Source organism: Neovison vison, chromosome 1 (assembly GCF_020171115.1).
Source record: "Neovison vison isolate M4711 chromosome 1, ASM_NN_V1, whole genome shotgun sequence".
Taxonomy (NCBI): Eukaryota; Metazoa; Chordata; class Mammalia; order Carnivora; family Mustelidae; genus Neogale; species Neogale vison.
Window position 1 is genome coordinate 173,970,338 of NC_058091.1, and position 26,021 is coordinate 173,996,358.

At 36.8% G+C, this 26,021-nt stretch overlaps 1 protein-coding gene across 4 annotated transcripts in view; it reads left to right on the forward strand.

The window, feature by feature from the left end:
* Positions 1-3,208: 3,208 nt before the first annotated feature.
* DMXL1 (Dmx like 1) overlaps positions 3,209-26,021 on the forward strand; it is a 124,780-nt gene continuing 101,967 nt past the window's right edge. For all 4 annotated transcript variants that reach the window (XM_044263371.1, XM_044263381.1, XM_044263391.1 and 1 more), the window contains exons 1-4: positions 3,209-3,311; positions 19,580-19,705; positions 22,909-22,980; positions 25,806-25,884. In XM_044263371.1, coding sequence (XP_044119306.1) covers positions 3,225-3,311; positions 19,580-19,705; positions 22,909-22,980; positions 25,806-25,884 — 364 coding nt within the window. In that variant the 5' untranslated portion in view covers positions 3,209-3,224. The remainder of the gene's footprint in view (positions 3,312-19,579; positions 19,706-22,908; positions 22,981-25,805; positions 25,885-26,021) is intronic.

Below are 26,021 nucleotides of genomic sequence, written 5' to 3' on the forward strand. Positions count from 1 at the left end.
AGTGAAGGACAGGCATGAATAATTCTCAGTCTGAGTGGGCTTCCTACATGATCCTTTTTTCGCCCCAGGGTCTCCGAGGTTAGTCTGTTTGCTGTTCTTTACACTGTCACCACTTATTAAGTCTAATTAAAGTCTCTCTTCCCCTTTGAGACTAGAACTTCTCCTGCCTTGTTCAATGGTTAATTGTATTCAACTCTGCATCTGTAGTATGAAAGCAGCCATAGATAATACCTAAATGATTATGCATGGCTGTATTCCAATATAATTTTATTTATGGGCATGTGAACTTTATGTGATTTTCACTTATCATGAAGTGTTCTTCTCTTGATATTTTCAACCATTTAAAAATGTAAAAAACATTCTTAGCTTGGGCCTGTATAAAACCTGACAGTAGGCAGGAGTTGCAGAGGAAGGAAAAAGATAAATTACTAGCATTTAGTTATTTCAGTGAAGCAGTTTATCTGCTATATATCAAATACAAGTTGTTTAATGGGCAATTCAATAAAGTAGTAGGAGTATTTCTGATGAATGAGAAGCAAAAGAATACCCTTGCTTTTCATTAGGAACTGTAGTACCACAGTTTTAGATAGACTAGAATGTCCTCAGAACATCTGTCACAGTCTAAAGCATCCCTGGAAAGTTTGATTTGGACTAGGGTATGACACCAACTGGAAAACATTAGAAAGAGTAACCATACATTAAAAGGTTAGGTTTATTTAGTAATAGTGATGATAATATTAACAACTAACATCTATTGAACTCTATGTGCCAAACACTGTTCTTATTTAATCCTTCTAGTGATTATATGAAGAAAGTCTGCTATTATCTCTTGTTTATAGATAAGGAAAGTAAAGCACAGAGAGATTAAATAACCTGTCTGAGTGGTAAGGCTAGGATTCAAACTCAGGTAGTCTAACTCAAGGCTGAAGGAATTTAATAAAAACTAACAGATGTACTCAGTTTTCAGCAGGAATGAAAATGCCAAGCAAAATGTTGTTGATAGGTTAAACTTGCTGATTTTACAGATGAGGAAAATCAGTCTTAAAGTTAGCAAAACCTTTCCAAGGTCACACAGCTAATGTAAGATCAGGAGTAGATCTCAGATTTCCGAACTACTAGGTCACTCAGTTTCTTTAATTGTGCTATACTGCATGCCCTTGAAAACTAAAAACTGGGCAGGATAGAATGAGTAAACACGTTTGGCCAGATACAATTTATGTAGGGCACACACAAAAAAACTTCAGTTAGAATCTAAAATATAAAATCTCTGAATAAGATTTGAATTATAATTAAAACAGAAATTAAGTTGTATGTACATTAGGTCTCAATAAAAGTTTTTTAAAAGACAAATTAAGTTTTAAGTCCCTTATTTTTATAAAGAGACTGGGATAAATAATGGGATTCTATTGACATCGTTCAAATTAAAAGAGGGAGATGACTCTCAAGCTTGTTTTTTAAGTAACTTTTTAAAGATTTTATTTATTTATATGACAGAGAGATCACAAGTAGGTCGAGAGGCAGGCAGAAGAGAGAGGGGGAAGCAGGCTCCCCGCGGAGGAGAGAGCCTGATGTGGGGCTCGATCCCAGGACCCTGAGATCATGACCCTAGCCGAAGGCAGAGGCTCAACGCACTGAGCCACCCAGGCGCCCCTGAAGTGGCTTTTTACTGCAAAATAAAATGCACATTGCAAAAATATTTCTTCGCAAAGCATAAAGGGATAAAATTAATACTCCCATCCAAGTATCTGAGTGAAGGTTTTTAAAATTTTTTTTAACCACGACAAAAGTATATAAAAATCAATTTGGCAATTTTTAACAAACTACTCTTTTTAGGTGGAGAGCTCCTGTTCATATTCATCCGTTTCACATTTACCCAACACCTATGCTGGGACAGACACTGCGCCAGACACTGGGGATCCCAGTCGAAGAGGACAGTCCGTACTTCAGAGGCTTAAATATATGGAAGGAAAAATATAAACAGATATTTTATCAACAATAACACAAGACTTGGGTCAAAATACACTGAGAGTATCCAGCAGTTGTAACTGTGACACTAATCTTTTGGAATCCTTAGGGATTTTTCCAGAAACAAACGCTCAACTTGGGTTGGTGCAGTAATTATAGTCAGCGGTTCTTCAAAGCCAAGTTCAGGAAAATTTAGGTGAAAACACTTGATTTTAACACTTGTCGAGTATTTAAGTCTCTCAAAATCACCCTGCTTAGCGAGTTGGAAAGGCGCGGAAGGCTGGAGAAACTATTAGGCCGGGACAGAGACGCCAGAAGGGGTCACATCTACTTGGGAGTCCCCAAGGGACGCCGGGGGCAGGGGGAGGGGGAGCGGTGCTTGCTGGGACTTGTAGTCTCTACCAGGACGGAGGACACTGCATCTCCACTTATAACGCCTTTCTTCCATTCACGCTTTCTGACCCGACGGATTAAGCCCCATCCTAAAGCATAATTCGACTACTCTTACCTCATTCTAGGCTCACTGTGTTTCTGCCTGTGTCCTTCTGTTCCGCACTCAAACCGACAGACTCAGTCATCCGCCTCCAAGCGATTGGCCTGTCCTCAGTGGTGGGCGGGGCCCTAGATGGACTGGAGCTCTTGATTGGCCAGCATCTGACTAGACGAGGCGTTTTCTTATCCACTGGCGGATCAGTAAACCGTAGTTAAAAAAAAGTGAGGCTTTTACCGCAGTACCCCTCTTCGCCGCGGGAAGTCTCGCGATATTTCGGCTGAAGGGACTTAGCGACGCGTAGTAAGCGGCAAAGGCCAGTGGGGGTGGCGGGCACCGGAGCCGGGAAGGGACAGGTCAGGCGGGGAAGGCGAGCGCGTGCTGTCTGCGCCCCTGGGGCTCGGTCTGGGCCAGCTACCCCGAGCAGAGAAGAACTGTGTGGATTGCGCGGCCCTCCTCCGGGCAGTCGGCCTGGAGTCTCGGCCCGTGAGTCGTCCCGGAGCTTCACCTGGGCCCGCGCGGGCTGTGACAGGTGCGCGGACGAGCGCCGCGCTGCGCCCTCCCGGCGGCCCGCCCCCTCCGGGCCTTGCCCGCCAGGGCTCGGGATGAACTGCGGGCCCCAGCTGAGCGGCTCTGGCTCCTGGCGCCTGTCGCTGCCGCCGTCGCAGCCCAAGAGCGGCCGCCGCCCCTGAGGGAAGGAGGAGGGAAGCGGCAGCTGACCCTGGGCATGAGCCGGACGCGGCGTCCGTTGTGGGACTAGGGCGCAGACATGAACCTGCACCAGGTGCTGACCGGGGCTGTGAACCCTGGCGACCACTGCTTCTCCGTGGGCAGCGTCGGCGACCAGCGCTTCACGGTGAGTGAGGGAGGCTCCCGTGGCGGGTCCGCGCCCCTGAGTCAGCCGGGATCGGCCCAGACTCACGGGGCTGAGGCCGGGAATGCCTGGTCGCCCGCACTGGGGTCCCCTGGTCTCCCACGAAGGTCCCCGCCCCTAGGACCAGGCGGACCTGGCTTCTGAGAGCGAAGGAGGGAGAAACATGTCCGTCATCGAGGCACTGGGTCGGAAGTTAGAATGTTTTGTAGGATTTTTAAAGTTTCTAGTCTGACGTCCTTGGACTGGGGTGGTTTATCAAAATCGTTTATCCAGAAATCGTTGTTGTAATGTGTATGAGGGCGTTTCGGTATCCTGCTCCAGAGGCTTAAATTGTCAAATGTAGAAATAGTTGAGATTGGTTTAATTTCTTTAGACTAATTTAAGATCAAGTATCTTTGTAATTAAAAAAAAAGTGGGTGTCTTATAACAATTAATTGTTTGCTACCAACATCTAGCGCTGAGTAATCCAGTGAAAAACATTGTTTTCATGTAGTTTTCTTCATATTCACCAAGGAGTAACTTTGGAAAGAAGAAGAGATTTTTCATAAGTAATTCTCTCCTGTCATCCTTTGGATTCCATATGTAACAGTTTAGAAATCCTGGGAAACTTTTGTTTATTTTAGATTGCTCACATTAATTACTAAAAGTTGCATTACTGTTTTTCCATAAAACTTCCCTGGTGTGTAGTGGTAGTTCCAGGTTAAGATTTACTGAACGTGACTAGTTTTTCACTGGTCTTCTCAGATACTAGAAGGAGGAAGGCCTCAAACTTCTAGCTACTTAACAGTGCGGTGGCGTTTTCTGCTTTAACTATAGTTTTTATAATAATTTTACACTGTCAGTAAGTACTGCATATGATATCCATTGTCTAAACATATTTATAATACTGAGGATATTTGCCATAACTTGTGTTATCTCTTCGTTAAGGATAAAAGTAAAAATTTTACATAAGCAAGTGAAACTAAGTAAACAGCCTAACAGATCCCCTAGGGTTTCTTCTGTTTTACTTATGAATTATTTTGTGGTCTTTGTCAGTCAAAATAAATTTTAGATTAAATAATAGTGATAATTTAACATGGTATAGGAATTTCATATCTAAATTGTGCTTTTAGATCTGTGACAACTAAAGTACTCATTCTCAGAGAGAGTATGTACCTCTCTATGGAGAGATTCATACATACCTTAGCTTGCATTTGACAGTAGCAATTTTGAGATTCTGATGCTAAATGTTAATCTAGCCTGAATGCTCAGGGAAGAGTGAACTCTGAGGGTCTTAGTGAGCTACTCTAGTCTCCCTATAGCTGGACATTGCTCTCTGCTCTTGGTATTAAGATGGAAGAAATAAGCAGCATCCTAAGGGGGTTCTCTAGTGGGAGATTATAGGATGGTAGCATCTCCTAAAGTTGTATGAGTGCTTTCTCCAATGCAAATTCTAGCAACTTTTCCTTAGAAAGCTTTTGGTATCTATGCCATAGTGTGAACTTTAAAGTACGTACAATATACTGGCCTAGGTATACATCTAGATGACCCCTCTAAGTGTTTATAAAAACTTGGTGTTATTTTAAAGAAGAGGTGAGCTAATAAACCAGAGCTTCTATGTGGTTATTATACACCATCATATAGCTTCTTCTGTGACCTTATTTTTAAAATCTATTTCCATAGACCAGATTTTTTTTAAAGTTTTATTTACCTATCTTAGAGAAAACGAGCAAGCAAGGGAGAGAGCACCTGCGACCCGCATGTAGTGGGGGTAGGGGCAGAAGGAGAAGGAGTGAGAGTCTTAAGCAAACTCAGTGGGCCCTGAGCCTGAGCATGACCTCAGTAGGATAGGGGTTAGGGAACAGGGGCTCCATCTCTCCACCTTGAGAGCCATCCTGGAACCAAATCCAAGAGTTGGACCCTTAACTGATTGCCCTCCTCAGGTGCCCTCCATAGACCAGAGTTTAATCATCTCCTACCAAGCCTACTGCAGATTTCTCCCACGTCTCCAGAAGGATTCTAGTAAATTGGATAAAAATTAATTTTTCATTTGTTTAGTATAAAGATACCCTAGTTCTCTGTAATTTGGGTTGTAGTTTAGGGATTAACAATCATCTACTTCCTTTGTACCCAATCCATCCTTGACCCTTTAACATTATGTTGCTTGTTCTATTACAAACTAAGTTTCTTGCCTTCAGTTTCCTCTATACCATATATATACATCTTTAATTTATCTCTTTTGAAATTGCTTGTTTTTCATGTTAAAAAGCAGATCTGTTTATTTTTGACTCCTTCAATTTTTTTTTTTTAAGATTTTATTTATTCACTTGACAAACAGAGATCACAAGTAGGCAGAGAGGTAGGCAGAGAGGAGGAAGCAGACTCCCCCCTGAGCAAAGAGCCCGATGCGAGGCTCGGTCTCAGGACCCTGAGATCATGACCTGAACTGAAGGCAAAGGCTTAACCCACTGAGCCACCCAGGCACCCGACTCCTTGAATTGTTTTTAAATGCTTCTGATTTTGACTTCTTTGATAGAAGATAGCAGACATTAATCGTATGTACAGACTTAAAAAAATCTCAAAATTTCAGTTTGACTTGAGGGAGAGACATGAGATCTTCCATTTGGAGGCCCCTTTGAAGAATGATTTTATTTCTCTTGCACTTCATGCCTTTTGTGAAGACATCCTGTGTTTGTAATTCCTCCCTTCTCATATTTGCTGATAACTTACCTGTTCTTGTTTTGAAAGATTGCAAGAAATGAGATCCTGTTTCTCAAAGGAAGTCTGACAGGTTTTAAATTGAAATGAAATTGAATGCCAGCTCTCATGGATTCTAGGTTTTAAAATATGTACTTACTGATATAATTTGTTTGTCTAAGTATTAGCTAACATCTTACTGCTAAAACTGACATGGAGTATTTTGACTTCCTTCTTAGTCTAAGAACTTCTAGTAGGCAGTGACCATGTGTCTTATGCTGTCAAACCACTTCATTTGTACTTTCATTATATTATTAACCAGTATTGCCTTGTGTCTCCTATGGTTTCATTATGACCATCTAGAACAGTGATTAAGGTATTGGTGGCTCCTATTAGTAGAGTTATTATTTGGGTTTGATTTCCAGTCTCGTCCCTGTGTTTAGGTGTACATCTGTCTGCAAGTTCTTTTAAATTCCTTTTTTTCCTCATCTGTAAAATGGGGCCAGAGTAGTACCTATTCATAGGGTTATTACATGAAAAAGTGTTAAGTTCTGTTCATTGTTAGTATATGTAAAACCCTCAAAAATGTCAATTATTATAAAATTAAAGTTTTTTAAAAATATATTTTATTTATTTATTTGACAGAGAGAGAGAGATCACAGGTAGGCAGAGAGGCAGGCATAGAGAGAGGAGGAAGCAGGCTCCCTGCCGAGCAGAGAGCCCGATGTGGGGCTTGATCCCAGGACCCTAAGATCATGACCTGAGTCGAAGGCAGAGGCTTAACCCACTGAGCCACCCAGGCGCCCCTATAAAATTAAAGTTTTACTCATACTAATGCTTGGCACATAAATATTGGTTGAATTGATGAATAGTACTTAAAGAAGTCTTGTTGCAATATAATTAAACGTCTGTGTTTTAGAATAGCTTTAATAATTTAGATTTGAGTCCAACTAAAATGATTCTATTGAAGTTCCTTTAGACTTTGTTCAGTCACTTCTTAGCAATGGTTTTCCTGCACGCTAAGCAAAAATTCTTTATTTTTTTCTTTCTTTACCTGAATGCTTCCTTCAGTCTTTTTTCCTTGTTAATTTCCTGCTATTTATTAGAGTGAAAATGTGTGAGCAAACTGGTCCTGATCTGTTGACAACTTTTGTTTTTAGAATAAAAAATATTTTGTTTATGAAAGGCAAATAGTTAAAAAGAGGCACCTTTAGTTTGAATCTAGATTTTCTAGTATTGCTGTGCATACTGATGACATGTGCTTTAATATACAATAGATTTTTTTCTTCTCATTTCATTGTTTATGGTTAGTGTGGAAACTGTTTCAAATGAAATTGAAAGGGAGGTAATTTATAAGAGACAGACTGTGTTAATATTTAGGACTTCCTGTCTCTAGTTTGTAATTTAAACATCTTTGCTATAGGAGAGAAAACAAACATGTTAGAGCTCCAGGCTTCCTTTTGTGTTAGAAAACCCCATATTCACTGTCAGGGGACCACAGTTAGAGGTCAAAAGACTGATGCAGCTATCTGGTTGGTAGAGAAATAGAGGCTAAATTAGCATTCTTCTTCCTATGTCTATCATGGTAAGCATCTTTTAGTTTAGCTTTTTGTTTTGTTCACTCTAGGGAAACCTTTATAAGTGGGAGGATAGAAAGGGTTTTTGTTGTTGTTGTTGTTGTTGTGTGGGGTTTTTTTTGGAGGGGACTTACAGGTCTTTGTAAGGGGAGAGAATATGGAAAGGGAAGATACTATTTACATCTGGAAAGAGATTTTTGTGGTTCTCATATGCCATCACAAGTACATCAGACTTCTTCTTAAAAACTGGCCTATTTTATAGAACTTCCCTATGACCCTGCAATTGCACTACTGGGTATTTACCCCAAAGATACAGATGTAGTGAAAAGAAGGGCCATCTGTACCCCCAATGTTTATAGCAGCAATGGCCACGGTCGCCAAACTGTGGAAAGAACCAAGATGCCCTTCAACAGATGAATGGATAAGGAAGATGTGGTCCATATACACTATGGAGTATTATGCCTCCATCAGAAAAGATGAATACCCAACTTTTGTAGCAACATGGACGGGACTGGAAGAGATTATGCTGAGTGAAATAAGTCAAGCAGAGAGAGTCAGTTATCATATGGTTTCACTTATTTGTGGAGCATAACAAATAGCATGGAGGACATGGGGAGATAGAGAGGAGAAGGAAGTTGGGGGAAATTGGAAGGGGAGGTGAACCCTAAGAGACATGGACTCTAAAAAACAATCTGAGGGTTTTGAAGTGGCGGGGGGGGGTGGGAGGTCAGGGTACCAGGTGGTGGGTATTATAGAGGGCACATTGCATGGAGCACTGGGTGTGGTGCAAAAATAATGAATACTGTTATGCTGAAAATAAATTAAAAAAAATTAAAAAAAACTGGCCTATTTTAAAATACTGAGTTTTAAGTAGTATTAAAGTACCTTTAAGATTATTGAAGCAAAATTAAACTTCAACATTATATGTTTAAAAATGAGAAAAAATGTTAATTACAGTATTTTACTATTCAAGTCATTTAACCATGACATATACCAGGAAGAAATTCCTTAGGATATTTACCTGGTATGGTTGGTAAAAACAGAACAGTGAAAACAAGAAATCCAAGTATTTTACAGAAGTCACAATACTTCCAAGTTTGAATACCAGCTGTTACAGCCTTGAATAATTTTTGAAATTTAGACATTTGAGAAGGTTTTCTGTCACAATTTTAAGTAAGAAATTGTGATTATATGCTTGATAGCACGTTGAATTCAGTTCTTCCTGGGCATCTTGTTTAGTCTCAAAATTAGTAAACCTAATATTATAGGTACCCAACAAAAGAATTTTCACTTGATTAGTAATAGATTGTCCTCATTACAGATCTCTTGACAGAAGTAGCTAATGTATCAATTATCAGTATATGCACATTAATTTTGGAAACCAAATAGCATGGCACTTTATTTGATAAATCAGTGCTATTCTTATGGTTTTGATAATGTCATACAATATAGTCACGACACCTTGGAGGGAAATTTTGAGAATTTATTTTAGAAAAATCTGTCAAACTAGTTTTAAATTTGGTCTTAGAAATACCATGTATTGTATTACTTCTTAGGGTTTTATTTAAACCAGGTTGATGGATTGTTTAAAGAATAAAGTGGTACATCCTTAGCTCACTTTAAAGCTGTTTTCCCTGTTTGTTTTTGCAGGGAGAGGGCTTGGTATACTTCCATGCTTTTTACCTCATCATGTTGTATAAGCTACAGAGAAGACTGAATTAATTTTAATAGTCTTCTAGAACTGTGCATAAGAAGATGTGTCTATTTAAGTGATTCTTGAGTGATACCCAGATTAGATTATCTGTATAGATTTATGTCTCCCCCGCCACCACTGCTTTATTGAGATATAATTGCCTTATATCATTGTTTAAATTTAAGGTCTACACTGTGATGATTTGCTACATGCATATGTTACAAAATGTTTATCACAGGCTAGTTGACATACCCTTTACTTTGCATCTTTACTATTTTGTTGTTGTTATGGTGAGAACATTAAAGCTTTACTCTTAGAGCAACTTTCAAGTATAGGACAATATTGTTAACTACGGTTACCATGCTGCACATTAGATCCCTGGAACTTATTTATCTTACGACTGAAAGTTTGTACCCTTCGACCAAAGTCTCACATTTCACCACCCCACAACCCCTGGCAACCACCATTCTTTTCTCTATCAGTATAATGTTTTTAGATTCTGTGCATAAGTGAAATACATATATTTGTCTTTCTCTCTTTGACTTATTTCACTTAGCATTATGCTGTCATGGGTGTCACCAATGTCAGGGTTTTCTTCTTTTTATGGCTGAATACTGTTCCATTGTATATATATACCCTATTTTCTTTATCCACCCATCTGTAGTTAGACACTTAGGTTGTTTCCATGTTGTGGCTGTTGTGCGTAAACACTGCAGTGAATATGGGAGTGCAGGTATTTAATTGAGATAGTCATTTTATTGTCTTTGGGTATATACCCAGAAGTTGGACTGCTGAATCATCTGGTAGTTCTATTTTTAATTTTTTAGGAACCTTCTTACTGTTTTCCATAGCATCTGTAACAGTTTACACTCCCAGCGAGAGTACGTAAGAATTTCCTTTGGTCTGTGTCTTCACCAACACGTTATCTCTTATCTTTTTGACAATAGCCATTTGGTGATGTCTCTCTGTGGTTTTGATATGATTTCCCTAAGGATTAGTGATGAAGAACTTATTTTCATGTACCTACTAGCCACTTGTATATCTTTTTTTGAAAAATATCTATTCAACTTCTTTACCTTTTTAAAAATCAGATTGTTCTTTTGCTATTGAGTTGAATGAGTTCCTTATATACTTTGCATATTAATTCTTTATCAGAGATGGTTTGAAAAATTTTCTCCCATTCTGTAGGTTGACTCTGCACTTTATTTTCTTTTGCTTTGCAGAAGCTTTTTAGTTTGATGTGGTCCTACATGTTTATTACTGGTTTTGCTGTTTGTGCTTTTCATGTCATATCAGAAAAGTCATGACTAAGACCAATATCAAGGAGCTTTTTCTCTGTGTTTTCTTCTAGGAGTTTTATGGTTCAGTCTTACATGTAAGTCTGTGATCCATTTTGAGTTGATTTATGTGTATAATGTGAGATAAGTGTCCAGTTTATTCTTTTGCAATTGGATGTGCAGTTTTTCAACACCGTTTATTGAAGAGACTGTCCTTTCTCCATTATGTATTCTTGGTGCCTTTGCTGAAGATTTAGTTGACCATATGTGCGTGGGTTTGTGTCTGAGCTCATGATTCTCTTCCTTTTTTGTTCATGGTGCCTGTTTTTATGCTAGTATCATAGTGTTTTGATTACTATAGCTTTGTAATATAGTTTGAAATCAGAAAGTATGGTGCTTGAGCTCAGTGGCTCAAGCTTAGTTCTTTTTAAAAAATTTTATTTATTTCTTTTTTGTACAATTAGCTGACATAAAATATATCATTAGTTTTTGATGTAGTGCTCGATGATTCATCAGTTGTGTATAACACCCAGTGCTCATCACCACACGTGCTCTTCTTAATACCCATCACCCAGTCACGCCATCCCTCCATCCGACCCTCCCTTCTCTAACCCTGTTTGTTTCCTGGAGTCCAGAGTCTTTCATGGTTTTTCTCCCTCTCTGATATCCCATTCAGTTTTCCCTCTCTTCCCCTTGGTCCTCCAGACTATTCCTTATGTTCCACATATGAGTGTCAGGCTTAGTTCTTACTCAAGATTGCTTTGGCTATTTGGTGTCTCTTGTGGTTACATATGAATTTTAGAATGTTTTTTGGCCTGTGAAAAATACTATTAGAATTTTGATAGGGATTGCATTGAATCTGTATATTGCTTTGGGTAGTATGAACATTTTAACAGTAGTCTTCCAATCTAGGAACATAAGATATTTTCCCATTTATCTGTGTCATCTTCAATTTCTTGAATCAGTGTCTTATAGTTTTCGGTGCACAAGATCTTTCACCTTTTTAAAATTTATGTTAAGTATTTTACTTTTTGATGTAAGTTGTTTTCTTAATTTCTTTTTTGAAAGATTCATTGTTACCATGTAGAAATGCAACGGATTTTTCTGTATTGATTTTGTATCCTATGACTTCATGGAATTCATTTGTTCTAATTTCTTATTTTTTGGTAGAGTCTTTAGGGTTTTCAGTATATCTTATTAAATGTAAACAGAAAGTTTTTTGTGTTTCTTTCCAATTTGGATGCCATATTTATTTATTTATTTATTTATTTACATGCCTGAATGCTCTGGCCAGGACTTTTCAGTACTGTTTTGAATAGAAGTAATGAGAGTAGACATCCTTGCCTTTCTCCTGATCTTAGAGAAAACCTTTCAGCTTTTCACCATTGAATATGGTGTTCATATTGTGGGCATGGCATATATGGCCTTTATTAAACTGTACTTGAATCTCAGGGATGAATCTCACTTGATTATGATGTATAATCTTTTTAATGTTTTTGAAATTGTCCTTTTGGAATTGAAATTGTTAAGGATTTTTACATTTATGTCAGTCAGGGTTATTGCAATGTAATTTTCTTTTCCTATAGTGCCCTTGTCTAGGTTTGTAACAACATAATGCTGGCCTTGCAGAATGAGTTTGAAAGTATTCCCTCTTCAGTTTTTTGGAAAGGATTGGCCTTAATTCTCTTAAAATGTCTGGTAGACCTCGCTGGTGAAACCATCTGATCCTAGGCTTTTATTTGTTGGGAGGTTTTCATTACTGAATTAGTTGGTGTATTATATTTTCTCCGTTTTAATTTCTGAGAGAGAGAGTATTGATAGTGATAATACACAAAAACTAAAGCCCTTAAGGAAGGGGATGGGAGGATGGTTAACCTTAATATTTTCTTAACAGTGCAAAGAATTCCCGACACCAAAGAATTTGAGAACCATTGGTTTATAGTATTCCATTGTATGAGTATACTGCAGTTCATTTGTGTATTCCATTGTTGGTTGATGTTTGGATTTGTTCTACTTTGGGGTGTTGATGAATAGTTATGAATGTTCCTGTTCATGTGTTTTAGTGTATATATGGACACATTTCTGTTGGGTATAAACTTAGAAGTCGAATTGCTGGTTATTGTGTAGGCATGTGTTTAGCTTTCCAAAGTAGTTGTACCATATTAATTTACATTCTTGTCACAGTTATGGGAGTTCTGGTTGCTTTATGGTCCAGATAAGATATTCTTTTTTTTTTAAGATATTCTTAATTATGAGAAGAGATTAGAGAAAATTATTAAATTCATACCAGTGTTTGTTTATAGGGCATTGAGTGATAGCATAAAGAGTAAGTAAGAGTATGTCCTTTCCCACTAGTTTTAACTTGATTTCAGTCTTAGTTGTGCCTCCAGCTGGCTCTGAGACTTGAGCCAATTACTCAGTCTGTCTAAGCTTAAGATTTCTTAGCAGTAAAATGGGGTGATTATTGTATATAGTACTACACAGAATTTGTTGTAGGGATTAAATGGGTTATGGTGAAAAGCACTTGGTATTGGCCTTGCAGTATATTGCCAAAGAGAAGAAAATAGGCCCAGAAGACTATACGTGAGTAAAGATAAAAGAAAGCAAAAAAAGAAGTGGTAGCAGTTTTTGTTTTAACTTTTTGAAAACAATTACTTAGGTTTTATATGTTTTTATTACTACATAGAAAATAACTATTTAGGGTAATTTCATGCCTAGAAAAAGTTATAAAATAAAAATAGTACAAGCACCTGGGTGGCTCAGTTGGTTAAGCGACTTCCTTCGGCTCAGGTCATGATCCTGGAGTGCCAGGATTGAGTCCTGCATTGGGCTTTCTGCTCAACAGGGAGTCTGCTTCTCCCTCTGACCTTCTCACCTCTCATGTTCCCTCTCTCTCTCTCTCTTTCTCTCTCTCACGTATATAAATAAAATCTTAAAATAAAATAAAAAAAATAAAAATCATACAAGGAACACCCATGCTCTCCTTACTTAGATTTGGCTATTGCCAATAATGTACTCCCATTTTCTTTATCATTTGTGCTCCCCAGATCTGTGTGTGCCTATATAATTTTTTTTCTGAATACTTTGAGGATGTTATGTATGTTATAATTCTTCACCCTTAAATACTTCAGTCTTATTTCCTAATAAGAGGAATATTCAGTTACATAATCACAGTATACTTATCTATTTCATAAATTTACATTGATAAACTTTTCGCTAATGTATTACCCATGTTTGGGTTCTGTTACTTGATATGACAGTGTTCTCTATAACATTTTTACCCCTTCCAGTACAAGATTCAGACTATGATATCACATTTAGTTATCGCGTCTCTTTAGCATCATTTCTCTTGTTCTTTATCGCTTCAACAGTGGCATTTGAAGACTTTAGTACTTCCCTCCCACTTTTAAAAAACAAACCTTTTCTCATTTCACATTTGTCTAATGTTTCCTCCTGATTAGATTGAGCTTATGACTTCTTGGCCAAAATTCTGCCTAGATGATGTTGTGTCCTCTAGGTATCCCAGTTGGAGGTTCCTGATATCTGTCACTTGGAATGTTAATTTTAATGACCACTAAAGGTATTGCCTAATTTCTCCATAACAGATTTTTTTTCTCTTTGCAACTAATAAGCAGTATGTGAGAAAGACTTTGAAGACCCTGCAAATATCATCAGCCTCATCATCATTTTCCCCTACATTGACTATACACTGATAATGATTCTTGCCTGTTTTTCGCACCTTCTTTCTGATATAACAGAGTGTTCTATGCCCCTATTGTACTACCCTGCTATAGTGCTGTACTGAGCCATTTCTTCAGGGAGCCCTGGTTTCTTTTAGTAGAGAATGCTATTAGAGGCCAAGATCAGGGTACTAAGTGATCTCATTGCTTTTGGGATATCTGCGTCTTGGCCTTTTAATAGTATAGAACTAGCGCATATACACGTGTATATGCATATAGCAAGCTAGTATGCACATACATACACATATACAAACATGTATTTACATGTGTACATGGAAATATGTGTATTTTGGAAAACATGATTTTATACCAGTATTTCCACTTCCATAACAACCTTGCTTGACTCTTGTATCTTTCCTCTTTTATATTTTTGTTCCTTTTCCTTACACAGTGAGATCCTTGGCTTATTTGCTCATTTCTGTAATATATCCAAAATAGTTTCAGAATTGCATTGTCCATACCACTATAATTAAAAAAAAAAAAACCTACAAAAACATTCAGGATTTGTTTGTACTTCCCACCCTGCCTGTGAGATAATAGACAATACATGTATTGGTGTCTGTCCCCAGTTTCTGGCACAGAATTCCTGACACTTCAAAATTTCTAAGTGATAAGAACATTAGGAGCATCCCTTGTTATAATAATGGCTCTTTTTTTTTTTTAAGATTTTTTTTCTTTTCTTTTCTTTTTTTTTTTTTTTTAGTAACCTCTGTACCCAGTGTGGGGTTTGAACTTAGAACCTCAAAATCAAGAGATACATGCTCTGCTGACCAAGCCAGGCAGGTGCCCCCTAATATTTGGGTCTTGACACTGGGTCCTACCACAAATCCTTGTAGTTTATAAGGGTACTAGGAGCATCTTTTGTTCCAATGAGGAAAATCTGGATAGGCTTCTGGATGGCTCCTGGTGTGGTCACCAGGCAGATCAAGCCAAGGTCAGAAGCTTGGAATTTTGAGCCCTACCTCCCATTCTCCATAGACTAGAGAGGCACTGGGAATGGAGTTAATAATTAATCATGGCTGTGTGAGGAAGCTTCCATGAAATCCCAACAATATGTTGCTGTTGGGAGCTCCCAGATTGGTGAACATATCCGTGTACCAGGTGGGTGATGCACGCCAGCTGTATGAGGACAGACGCTCCGTGCGTGCGAACCTCCCCAGGTCTCATCCTGTGTGTCTCTTCAACTGGTCGTTTTTCTCTATTCTTATCAGGCCTTTTATTAACTGGTAAATGTAAGTAAGTGTTTACCTGAGTTTTGTAAGCTGTTTTAGTGAAAAATCAAATCCAAGGGAGAGGAGGTCATGAGTACCTTTGACTTTGTAGCCAGGTTGGGCAGAAGTAATGGGTAATCTAGGGTCCCACTACTTGAGATGAGCATCTGAAGTGTAGGACAGTTTCAGTTAAGACTGAGCCCTTCACCTGTGGGATCTGACACTATTCTCAGGTAGATAGTGTCAGAATTGAGTTCAATTGTCAGATACCTAGTGGGTGTCACAAATTGTTTGGTGTGATTAAAAGATCCCACATCTGTATACAAAAGTATGGTGAATATGGTAGTAGTGTGCGAGTAAAGGAGAAACATGGGAGGTGGACTAGTTTTTTCCTTTTCACTGCCCAAGACTGAAAATATGGGGTCAAAATCAGTGTTCAGAAAGTTGCTTGGTTCCTTTAGCCCTTCTTTCTTTTGGTGTGGGTAGGTAGTCATTTGAAATGTACTTAGTTCCTTTATTTCACCACACTCTCCCCAACTCTGACTGATTTATCTTTGAATATGCATTATGTTGATATGTTTTCAAAAGTCATTTTTTCCTGTATCTCTTCTACTCCATCCTCCCCACCTTTGTAGATAATCAACTTTATTATTGCCTAGTTTTATCGATCCTTTGTTTTTAATTGTAGCAAACAGATTCATATTCCTTGACTCTTACCCAAAAAATGACATATATGTCCTTCTGTACTTTGCTTTTTTTTTTTTTTTAAGATTTTATTTATTTATTTGACAGTCAGAGATCACAAGTAGGCAGAGAGGCAGGCAGAGTGGAGGAAGCAGGCTCCCCACAGAGCAGAGAGCCAGATGCAGGGCTCGATGCGGGGCTCAATCCTAGGACCCTGGGATCATGGCCCGAGCTGAAGGCAGAGTCTTTAATCCCCTGAGCCACCCAGGCACCCCTGTACTTTGCTTTTTTTTTCACATAATAATATCCCATGGAAATCACTCCATGTGAGTCATAGATGGCTTCTTTCTTATTTTTACAGCTATATGATACTCCACTGTGGATATTTACTATAGTTGTTTTTTTTTTTTTTTCCAGCTAATCTCCTATATACAGCAGGCTTTTTAGGAAATACATTTATAGATTCTTGAAAATGATTAAGAAATGGAACATAAATGCAAATATGGTTTGAGTCTTTAGTCCATCCTATGTTTAATTATACAACCAAATAAAGTGTAAAAATTTAAGCTCATGAGTCAAAAATACCCAAAGATCTTTATTCTAACCCCTGGCATAATAGTTAGCTCATGAAGTGTAGACTGCAGTTGGTTATTTCTCTTTTTTTCCCCCATGTAGTAGCTTATTGTCATCCATTAGTTATAGCTCTAAGAGAAGAAAGTGAGGACTGAAAGAGAGATATTCCAGATAAGATCTGTCATTTCAATTGATTTGAAGTTTACCAAAACTAGAGAGAGAAAGCTTGTATATTTTAGTACTGTCACTAAGAGAAAGTCAAATGACAGGCTGTATTAGTGTATTACAACTGCAGCAACAGAACAAGTGTAGTTCAGAACTGGGTTAATCTGTGAATGATGAAGGGTTAATTATGCAGTAAATTGGTATCTTCCTCTCTGTACCGCTAAGTGTTTCTGGGCTAACTATGCATTTTGCAACTCTGCAGATGTTTAGTACTTGTATTAAACAGTAATTTTCTGAGGAACTTCAGGATGAATGCAAACTTAATTCAGAAAATCGAGAGTTGTAGTTGATTAAAAATAGTTGCTATACAATATCTGAAAGTAGGTAGACAATTTTAGGTATGGGAAAAGGAAGGCAAAGTTATGAAGACACGTTTAAATATATATATATTCATTCATTCCAGTTGATGGACCTAAAATTTTTTGTTTAATGAATAGGAAATCTAAATTGTGAACATTTGTAATTTGACACAATGTTTTGGGATATAGTGACTATTGGTATTTTATCAAAATTTAATATTGAGGGGGAAAATCAGTTTCTAAAATACTAAGATATTTAGAGTATTACAAATGAAAATTTTTCTTAAAATAAGTTTTTGGAATTTATTCTTGCTAATAGTCTCGTGACAAGCCTTGTGATCCTACTGTGGATATTTATATAGGTGAGCAGGCCATCATGAGATTTTTGTTTGTTTGTTTACTAAGCCAATTTTTTTCCGTTATATGATGCCAGTAGAAGCAGACTTGATTGTCCCTAGTTCCTTTTAGGAAAATTCTAGGCAAGGATACTTAACTAGGGAAGTCCTCATGGTGTCATACATACAGCACTTAGGTCAAGAATCAAAAGAGATCAAGATTCTAAAGCCCACTCTGCCACTAAGAAGTTATATCAGCCTTATTTAGGCCTCATTTTCTTGTCTGTAATGTGAGCAGATTTATTTGTATGTTCTCTCAAACACCTTTCCAAATATTTTTTGCTGGCACATACAGAAACATTTTGGCCTTAGTAAAAATTAAGGTCATAAAGTATATATTATTATTTTCTACATTAAGTAAGGTATATGTGCAGGTGCAAAAGTGAGAGAAAGTAAATAATTACTAATACTTTAAGAACTTATATTTGGTTGGGGAAAAGTTTGTGATAGATGTTTTGTTCTCAGTGTCATACTTCATGGTGGCTTATATGAGTAGACTCCAAGAAGAAAGCCATGAAGAAACTCCTGTGATCTAAGAAGTTAGACAAAAATATACAAAAAAAAAAAATTCTGGTTGGAAGAGTTCTGCTAATTGTAAAGTTCAAAAAGAGCTATAAAATGCTTGCTAACAAGCCTTGAACTATACCTTTTTATTTGTTTGGTCATGGTGGCTGTTTTTTGAAGTTAAATACTTCATTTATTCCGTAGATATTTATAAAGAAGCCCCTTCATTTAGAATTGGAGGTGAGAGCAGAGAGCAAGATACACTTGGATGCTATTGTTCTGTTTTGTAACTTAACTTGCATTAATGAAAGTGGATAATAGCCAAGATTACTTACAAATCATGTTACCTGCTATGAAGAAGAATAAATAGTAATGTGATGGAAAGTAATGTAAGAGAGAGAGGAAGGGACTCTGTGTGTGTGTGTCTGTCTGTCTGTGTGGTTGGGAACTAAGACATGAATGTTGAAAAAAGCTAGCTGGACAAAGACCAGGCAGAGAAAGGTAGATAAAAGACCCCGTAAGGTGGAAAAAGATTGATATGCTCTAGGACAAGGAAAGGCAGTGTAGGGACAGGGCCAATGGAGGGGACAGAAAGAGTAGCTTGGGATGAGTTTGGAGAGTTAAGACAATAAGGGCATTGAACCATGGCAAGGAGTTGATTTTATTCCAAGTGCAGTGGGTAAACTATCAAGGGGTTTAAGCAGGGCAAATTCTTGCTTTAATAAACATTTTTTTTAAAGATTTATTCATTTATTTATTTATATTAGAGAGACCGAGAGCAAGAGAGATCACATAAGGAGGAGGACGAAGCAGACTTGCCACCAAGTAGGGAGCCTGGTGTGTGGCTTGATTCCAGAACCCTGAAATCATGACCTGAGCCAAAGGCAGACTTAAAACTGTCTGAGGACCTAAGTGCCCCTTTTATAAACATTTTTAAAGTTGACTCTGTTCAGGGTGCCTGGCTGTCTCAGTCAGTAGAGCATACAACTCTTGATCTTGGAGTCATGAGTTTGAGCCCCACATTAGATGTGGAGTCTACTTAAAATAAATAAATAAATAAAAAGCATGACTGTGTGGAAAGGAATTAGAGGGAAGCAAGAATGGAAGCAGACTATTAATAGTAGTGGAGGAGGGAGATAGTGGTAGCATTCAGTGGAGGTGGAAGAAATGAATGTTTTGCAGACAGGACTGACTGATTTTGCTGATGGGACTGAATATTATCAGAGGTAAAGGAAATATTCTCAAATAATAAAGTTTTTTTTAAAAGGGATATTTAAAATTGCTTTGTTAAAACTTAATATTTAGTTAAAACAGTATTTAATGCCAGTATTCTACATGATAAATACTTTCTTGACAAGTTTATCCTTTTTATTCCCCCCCCCCCCACCTTTTTTAGGCTTATGCATCTGGATGTGACATTGTTATACTGGGAAGTGATTTTGAAAGATTACAAATAATCCCAGGAGCTAAACATGGAAATATTCAAGTAGGATGTGTAGACTGCTCATTGCAACAAGGCAAGGTTTGTAATCTTGTAATGTGAGATTTCTTTTGAATATGTTTTTTGTCAGGATAATCTCCCAAGTATGTATTTCCTGTCAAATTTGAAGTTTGCTTTGTTTCAAGGACAATGTAGTTACAAATTTCTTTGGCTCTCTGAGATGCACCATAGAAAACAAAACTCCTGACTCAGATATGTTTCAGATTGACAGGAATTCTGTTCTTACATAATTTGAAGAAACAGCATAATGTTTTCCTGTGAGTTGATAAAGAAGTATTACCCATAGAACAAGTCTAAAGCTTACTTATTTAAAAACTGATTAGATTAAAGGAAAGGAATGACAGTAAACCTTCAATCTATTTACAAATAAACTACTAAAGAGAAATCATTTGTTAGAGTTGTTCTTTCGCTGTAGGAGTATCTCCTTATAATTTCTGGATAAACTTTGTACTGAAATGGAGGTCAACTCTTCTAAAATCCATAGTTTTTTAATTAATTTATTCCAAGTCTATAAGAAAAATGAAAAATTTTGTTTGGACTTCTATTTGCATATGAAAGTAACAAGTAACCTTGAAAGTAGGAAAGCAACAACAACAAAAGTAACAGGTTATGATTCTGTATCAGGTGAAATACAGTTCTATACAGTAGCAGAACAGGTAGAGTCATAGCTAGTAGGCAGCATAGTATATAGCTAAATATAGCACCACGTAGGCACAGGCCAGGTCTAGGTATATTTACAGCTAAATTGGGGTGGACTTTGCAGATTTACTTAATTTTTTGCTAGATGATTAAATATATTATTGGACTATATGATTCCACTAGAATATTTTGTGTGAGGAATCAAAAGGACCCAATCTTTCTTTCTTTTTTTTTTTTTAAATCTAATCATGTCTAATGCACCTGCCAGTCTGAAAAGTTACCTCTTAGTATCTAGTGTAGAGGTACTTATGGTAAAATAAGTTTCAGCTCTTACAGTCTTTCCCTGTTTTGGACTACTGTGTTTCTTCTGTGTCCCTTCCCCTTACAGGTTAAAGTGTCTCTCATCTTTCTGTTGTTTACACCTTTCATTCTCACTATATTGCAAAAATGATCTTTATTACGGAATGTTGAAAATCCTTGAGACTTCCCCCTTTTCTCTTCATGTTTGTTTGGTCTCCAGCTCTATAATTCTGTAATTTTCATTACTGTATTGAAACTTGCTTGTAATATCTACACTCACATAGGCCTGGCTATGTTGGAAATCCCATTTAATAACTTGCAATATGAGTTATGTTTTGATGATAACCTAGATTACATGACAGTCTAGATTAAAATAGATGGGTCATTTGATTTTGTAGTCATTTTTTTTTTCCCCCTTTAAAGATCCTATTTATTTCTTTGAGAGAGAGAGAGTACAAGCAGGGGCAGTGGCAGAGGGAAAGGGATGAGGCTCCCCGCTGAGCAGGGAGTGGGCCACCCACTGTGGGGATCCATACCAGGAATGACCTGATCCAAAAGCGGGTACTTAATGGATTGAGCCACCCAGGTGCCCCCTATAGTCATTTTCATAAAGGGCAGATTTCCTTTAGGTCACAGATATTCGTACAAATAAACGGCTTCTCACCATATCAGGAAGAAAATTTGCAGGTTATGATACTTTAGGTGGGAAATGCTGCTTGATACTGTAGACATCCAGTATTTTAACATTACTGGTTTTTTTTCTACTGTAAGATTAATTTTCATGAGAAAATTCATCTGCATTTATCTTATTCATTTGCTTAAAAACATTCTTTGCCTCCCATTACCTTGGGAAAGTTCAGTATGTTCACCTGGGCATGAGGCCCTGTACAACCTGGCTTAGATCTGCATTTTTGGACGTATGTACCTCACTCTGTTAGAAGGGACATTCTGTTCCATCTCGGCTGGTTGTCACTTCTAGGCGTACTTCACCTCTTCTAATCTTTGCACTTGTGTTCATACTTGTGTTATGCCCCTTTTCTATAATTGAATATTCACCACTCTTTGAAGTCCTACCCACTCTTAAAAGCCCAAACTCAATAAGGCCTCCCAGACTGACTCAGTGAAGATGATTTCTATATCCTTTTAACTTCTTAGAACACTTAAAAATAGCCATTGAAAGTTTTTTTTTCTGTTATATATTACATCCTCGTTGCTTATCCCCTTCTTTTTGAGATTATATTCTCTTATTTTTATCCCTCATTCGTTTTTGTATCTATCAGTCCTTATTTCTGACATTTCATTGTTCTTCATTGTGGCTTACCCAAGCTATAATAGTAGCCACCTTATAAAATAGAGCCATTGATTGAAAGAGTAAATTTTAAAAATACTCAGACAAAATGGAGTATTAAAAAAATACATTTCCTATAGTGTTTACAAAGGAATAGATCTAAGTTTTATTTTTATAAAGCTAAATACACACTGACAGAATTGTGAACTTTGAAGACAGATAACCTAGAAATGGATTAAATCCTATCTCATTTCCACTTGACAAGGAATCTATCAATACATTTTTTTCTATGATAAAGGAATTAATATTTACCATGTATCTTACAGGTAATTATATATAGATGCTTTACAGGTGCTTTACAGTTTTAATCCTCAAACTAATTCCATTAGGAAGATAGTATTATGCATATTCTAAATGTAGATACAGACAATAAGGTACAGAGAGATTAACTTGCTGATTACACAGTAGGTGACAGTACTGGAATTCTGACTCAGGTATGGTGGTCTCTTAAAACTGATATTCTCAAGTATTCATAAATGAAATTGGGGGGGCTTATTTTATTTTATTTTATTTTTTTCCAATTTATTTATTTTCAGAAAAACAGTATTCATTATTTTTTCACCACACCCAGTGCTCCATGCAAGCTGTGCCCTCTATAATACCCACCACCTGGTACCCCAACCTCCCACCCCTCCGCCACTTCAACCCCCTCAGATTGTTTTTCAGAGTCCATAGTCTCTCATGGTTCACCTCCCCTTCCAATTTACCCAAAAGCACATACCCTCCCCAATGTCCATAACCCTACCACCCTTCTCCCAACTCCCCCCCGCCCCCCAGCAACCCACAGTTTGTTTCCTGAGATTAAGAGTCACTTATGGTTTGTCTCCCTCCCTATCCCATGGGGGGGCTTATTTTAATTTGTATTATTTCTTTCGTCTTTTGATTCATAAGTAAGTTAACATATTCATAAGTTTTCTTTCTTTTTTCTTTTTAAAAGATTGCAGCATCCTATGGAAATGTTATCTCTGTTTTTGAACCAGTTAATCTACCGAAGCAAAAGAAAAATTTGGTCAGTAATTTATCATTTTTCTTTTAGAAATTGAAATGTCTTGAGTATTAAAAGGCACTATTTTTAAGAGTATAAAATCAGAGTGATCATCAGATAAATTGTATAAATTATACCATAATTAAAAAATAGATGTTGAATGCCAATTCCGTATTTAAAATATGTTCTAAATCTTAGATTGAAATAGAAGTAAATCAGATTGTGTTGATGAATTATATGTGTTTTTTTTCTTCTGACATTTTCCTTTATAATAAGTATTTGAAGAGTCAACAATTTTAAGTTTGGTAGTTTATTGCTAATGGCAAACACCATTATGTAGTGAAGTGTGGCACTTTGTTTTTGGTTTTTATTATCTTCTTTAATATACTTCTGCTTTTTCTTAAATATTTTGTTCTTAAAGTTACATGTTTTAATTGCAGAGTCTTAAGCTACCTTCAGGACTCCCTCCCCTTATTGTATCATGTAATATAACTGTTAGCAGGTCAGTAAGTGTTTTTCTTTATGAAGAAACTATATTCAGAAATAGTTCTGAAAACTGGCGAAAACAACAGTGTATAGCATTAGATTTCTTGGGTGCTTTAATGTTCTAAATATAATAGTCCAGGTTATTTTACCCATTTCTACTGAAGATTAAACTGGTGATTTAAATTATAGGGAAGAGGATCAGCATAGTATGGTCTTAAGAACATGGTCTTAAGAACATTATCTTAGGAACCATAGAACTGCTTTCTTTCTTGATCTGCTGCTTTCTAGTCATTTGATCCTAAGCCATCAGTCTTCCCAGGCTCTTTGCTCAATTTTAAAATTGGTTAATAGCTATTCATTCTTCGTGGGCCTCTTGGAACAATGACATGATCTCAAAAACTGCAGAAGTATGCTAACTAAAAATAATTATGTTTTAATAATATATATACCTTTATATATACCTTTTATTATTTTTCATTGCCTTTTCACTTAGCTCATTAGTGTCTTACAAATTCTCTCTGTCTTAGCATGATAGCTATTGTTTCTTTTTTATAAATATGACAGCAGGTACCCAAAGAAAATTAGTTGTTGACCATTGAAATAGTTGCTGAGCCACAGAACTAAGTAAAACCAACTGTAATGATTCCTAATATGAGCATTCTTTCCCCTACCTTGTGTAAATGAAAAAACATTTTCTCTAGGTTAACTGATATTCATTTTAAAAATTTCATGGAAAGAGAGTAATAGTCCTCCCCTGATTTATATTTGTGTTGTGTATTACTTAATGAATCCAGTATTAGAGGCCCTGATAACCTGTGAATTAGTAATTGATAGTAGTAAAAATAAGTGATTGTTCTGCCCAGAATGATGTATTTCAAACAGTACTCCATAAATATTTATGGAATAAGGTAACTGGCTTTTTTTTTTTTTAAAGTCAGTATGTTTAAAAAAGTCAGTATGTTATGTTAAAAAGCCTTTATTATGAAGGGTAGAATCAGGAATTTTAGTTTTTGCTCATTTTCTCATGTACTAAATAACAATGTAATGCTAAAAAGTCAGTGAGAAAAGTCTGGTTTATTCTTAGGCAGCACTGACTTTGGAGAAAGGGGTAAAAAAAAAAAGCTTGATGAATAAGGGGAAAACCGGATCAAATGGAAAAGGACTTATCAGAAGGTACACAGAATCTGTAATTCCTGAATAGAGTCTCAGAGAATCTCTAGATTCTCATAAAAAAGATATTATTTCCATTCTTAAAAAAAAGAATTATTTCCATCCTAGAAAATTCTTTTAAGGTGGTGATTCTTCATGAGCGGAACACTTCAGAATCACTAGTTGGAGCATGTGTCCAGATCCTGCCCTGGGGATTTCTATATCTGTAGGGGTGGGGTTGTGCCTGGACATTTCTGTCTAGTTCTAGAGAGGGTTCTGATGTATGCTCTGATTAAGAGCCATTCCTGCAAGGCAGTATTTCATAAAAGCATATTCTGCAAACCATCTCTATCAGAATCAATGGGGGTGATCATTTAAAGTACAGATTCCTCATTCTTATTTTTTTGAGCCTGAACCTTTGGAGATGTATCTCAGAAATTGGAGTTTTTAGTAAACATCTCAGGTTATTGTACTAGAGTATGAGAACCACTGCATTCAAAGGTTGTTTATGGGTCTCAGTCCTGCAGAGGTTAGTGAAATCAACTTAGACCACAGCCTGAATTTAAAAGAAAAGAAAGTAAAATGGAAAATGTTGGAGTGCATCACATGTAATAAGGGTAAACTTAGATTGTGTTTATTTTTTGGGTCCTATTGCAACATATATTTCTTACTGACTTACAGGTAAAAAAATTGGAAAAAATGTTGCTATAATGAATGAAAAAATCTTATATAATATAATGGATGTGTTATATCTCGTAATCTGCATTTTCTCGTGTAGTTTTTGATCTCAGGTGAGGATGAAACCTTAAAAGAGAAGGAAGCCTCAGATAGCACAGGCCCACTTAAAATTAAACATTTGTAACTATAATAATATGAGGTAATCATATTACAAAAATCTGAGGTTAATGAGAATGTTGTCCAAATTGGCATATACTTACTGGTGGCATATACTTACTGTTTATGTTGAAGACAGACTTTTGGCCCTCCAGGAATAGGTATTCATTCTCTCACTAATCTCTTCCATCACATACCTCTTATAATTCTCAACTGAATTGAACATTTTGTTCCCCATTAAAAATGACCGCATGGTCATTTGTACCCCCCAAAAAATGGCATGTTGTATTATTGAGAATAACAAGCATGAATGTATATATTTGATAGAGAAAAGCTGCCAATACTAATTGGTTAAATGAGTTTTTAAATTTTAACTTTAGGAATTATATAGTCAATGGCAGAAGAGTGGCCAGTTTTTTCTGGAATCAATAGCACACAACATAACTTGGGATCCTGCAGGTAAGAAATGGATCAACTGAAATGAAACATCACTTGCCTAGGCTGTTTCTTTTATTACTTTCCTGTATTTCAGTTCTGCTTTGTGTGAGATTGTTGAGAATAAAAAATAAGTAAGATGTTATGTTCTTTTAGAGCTT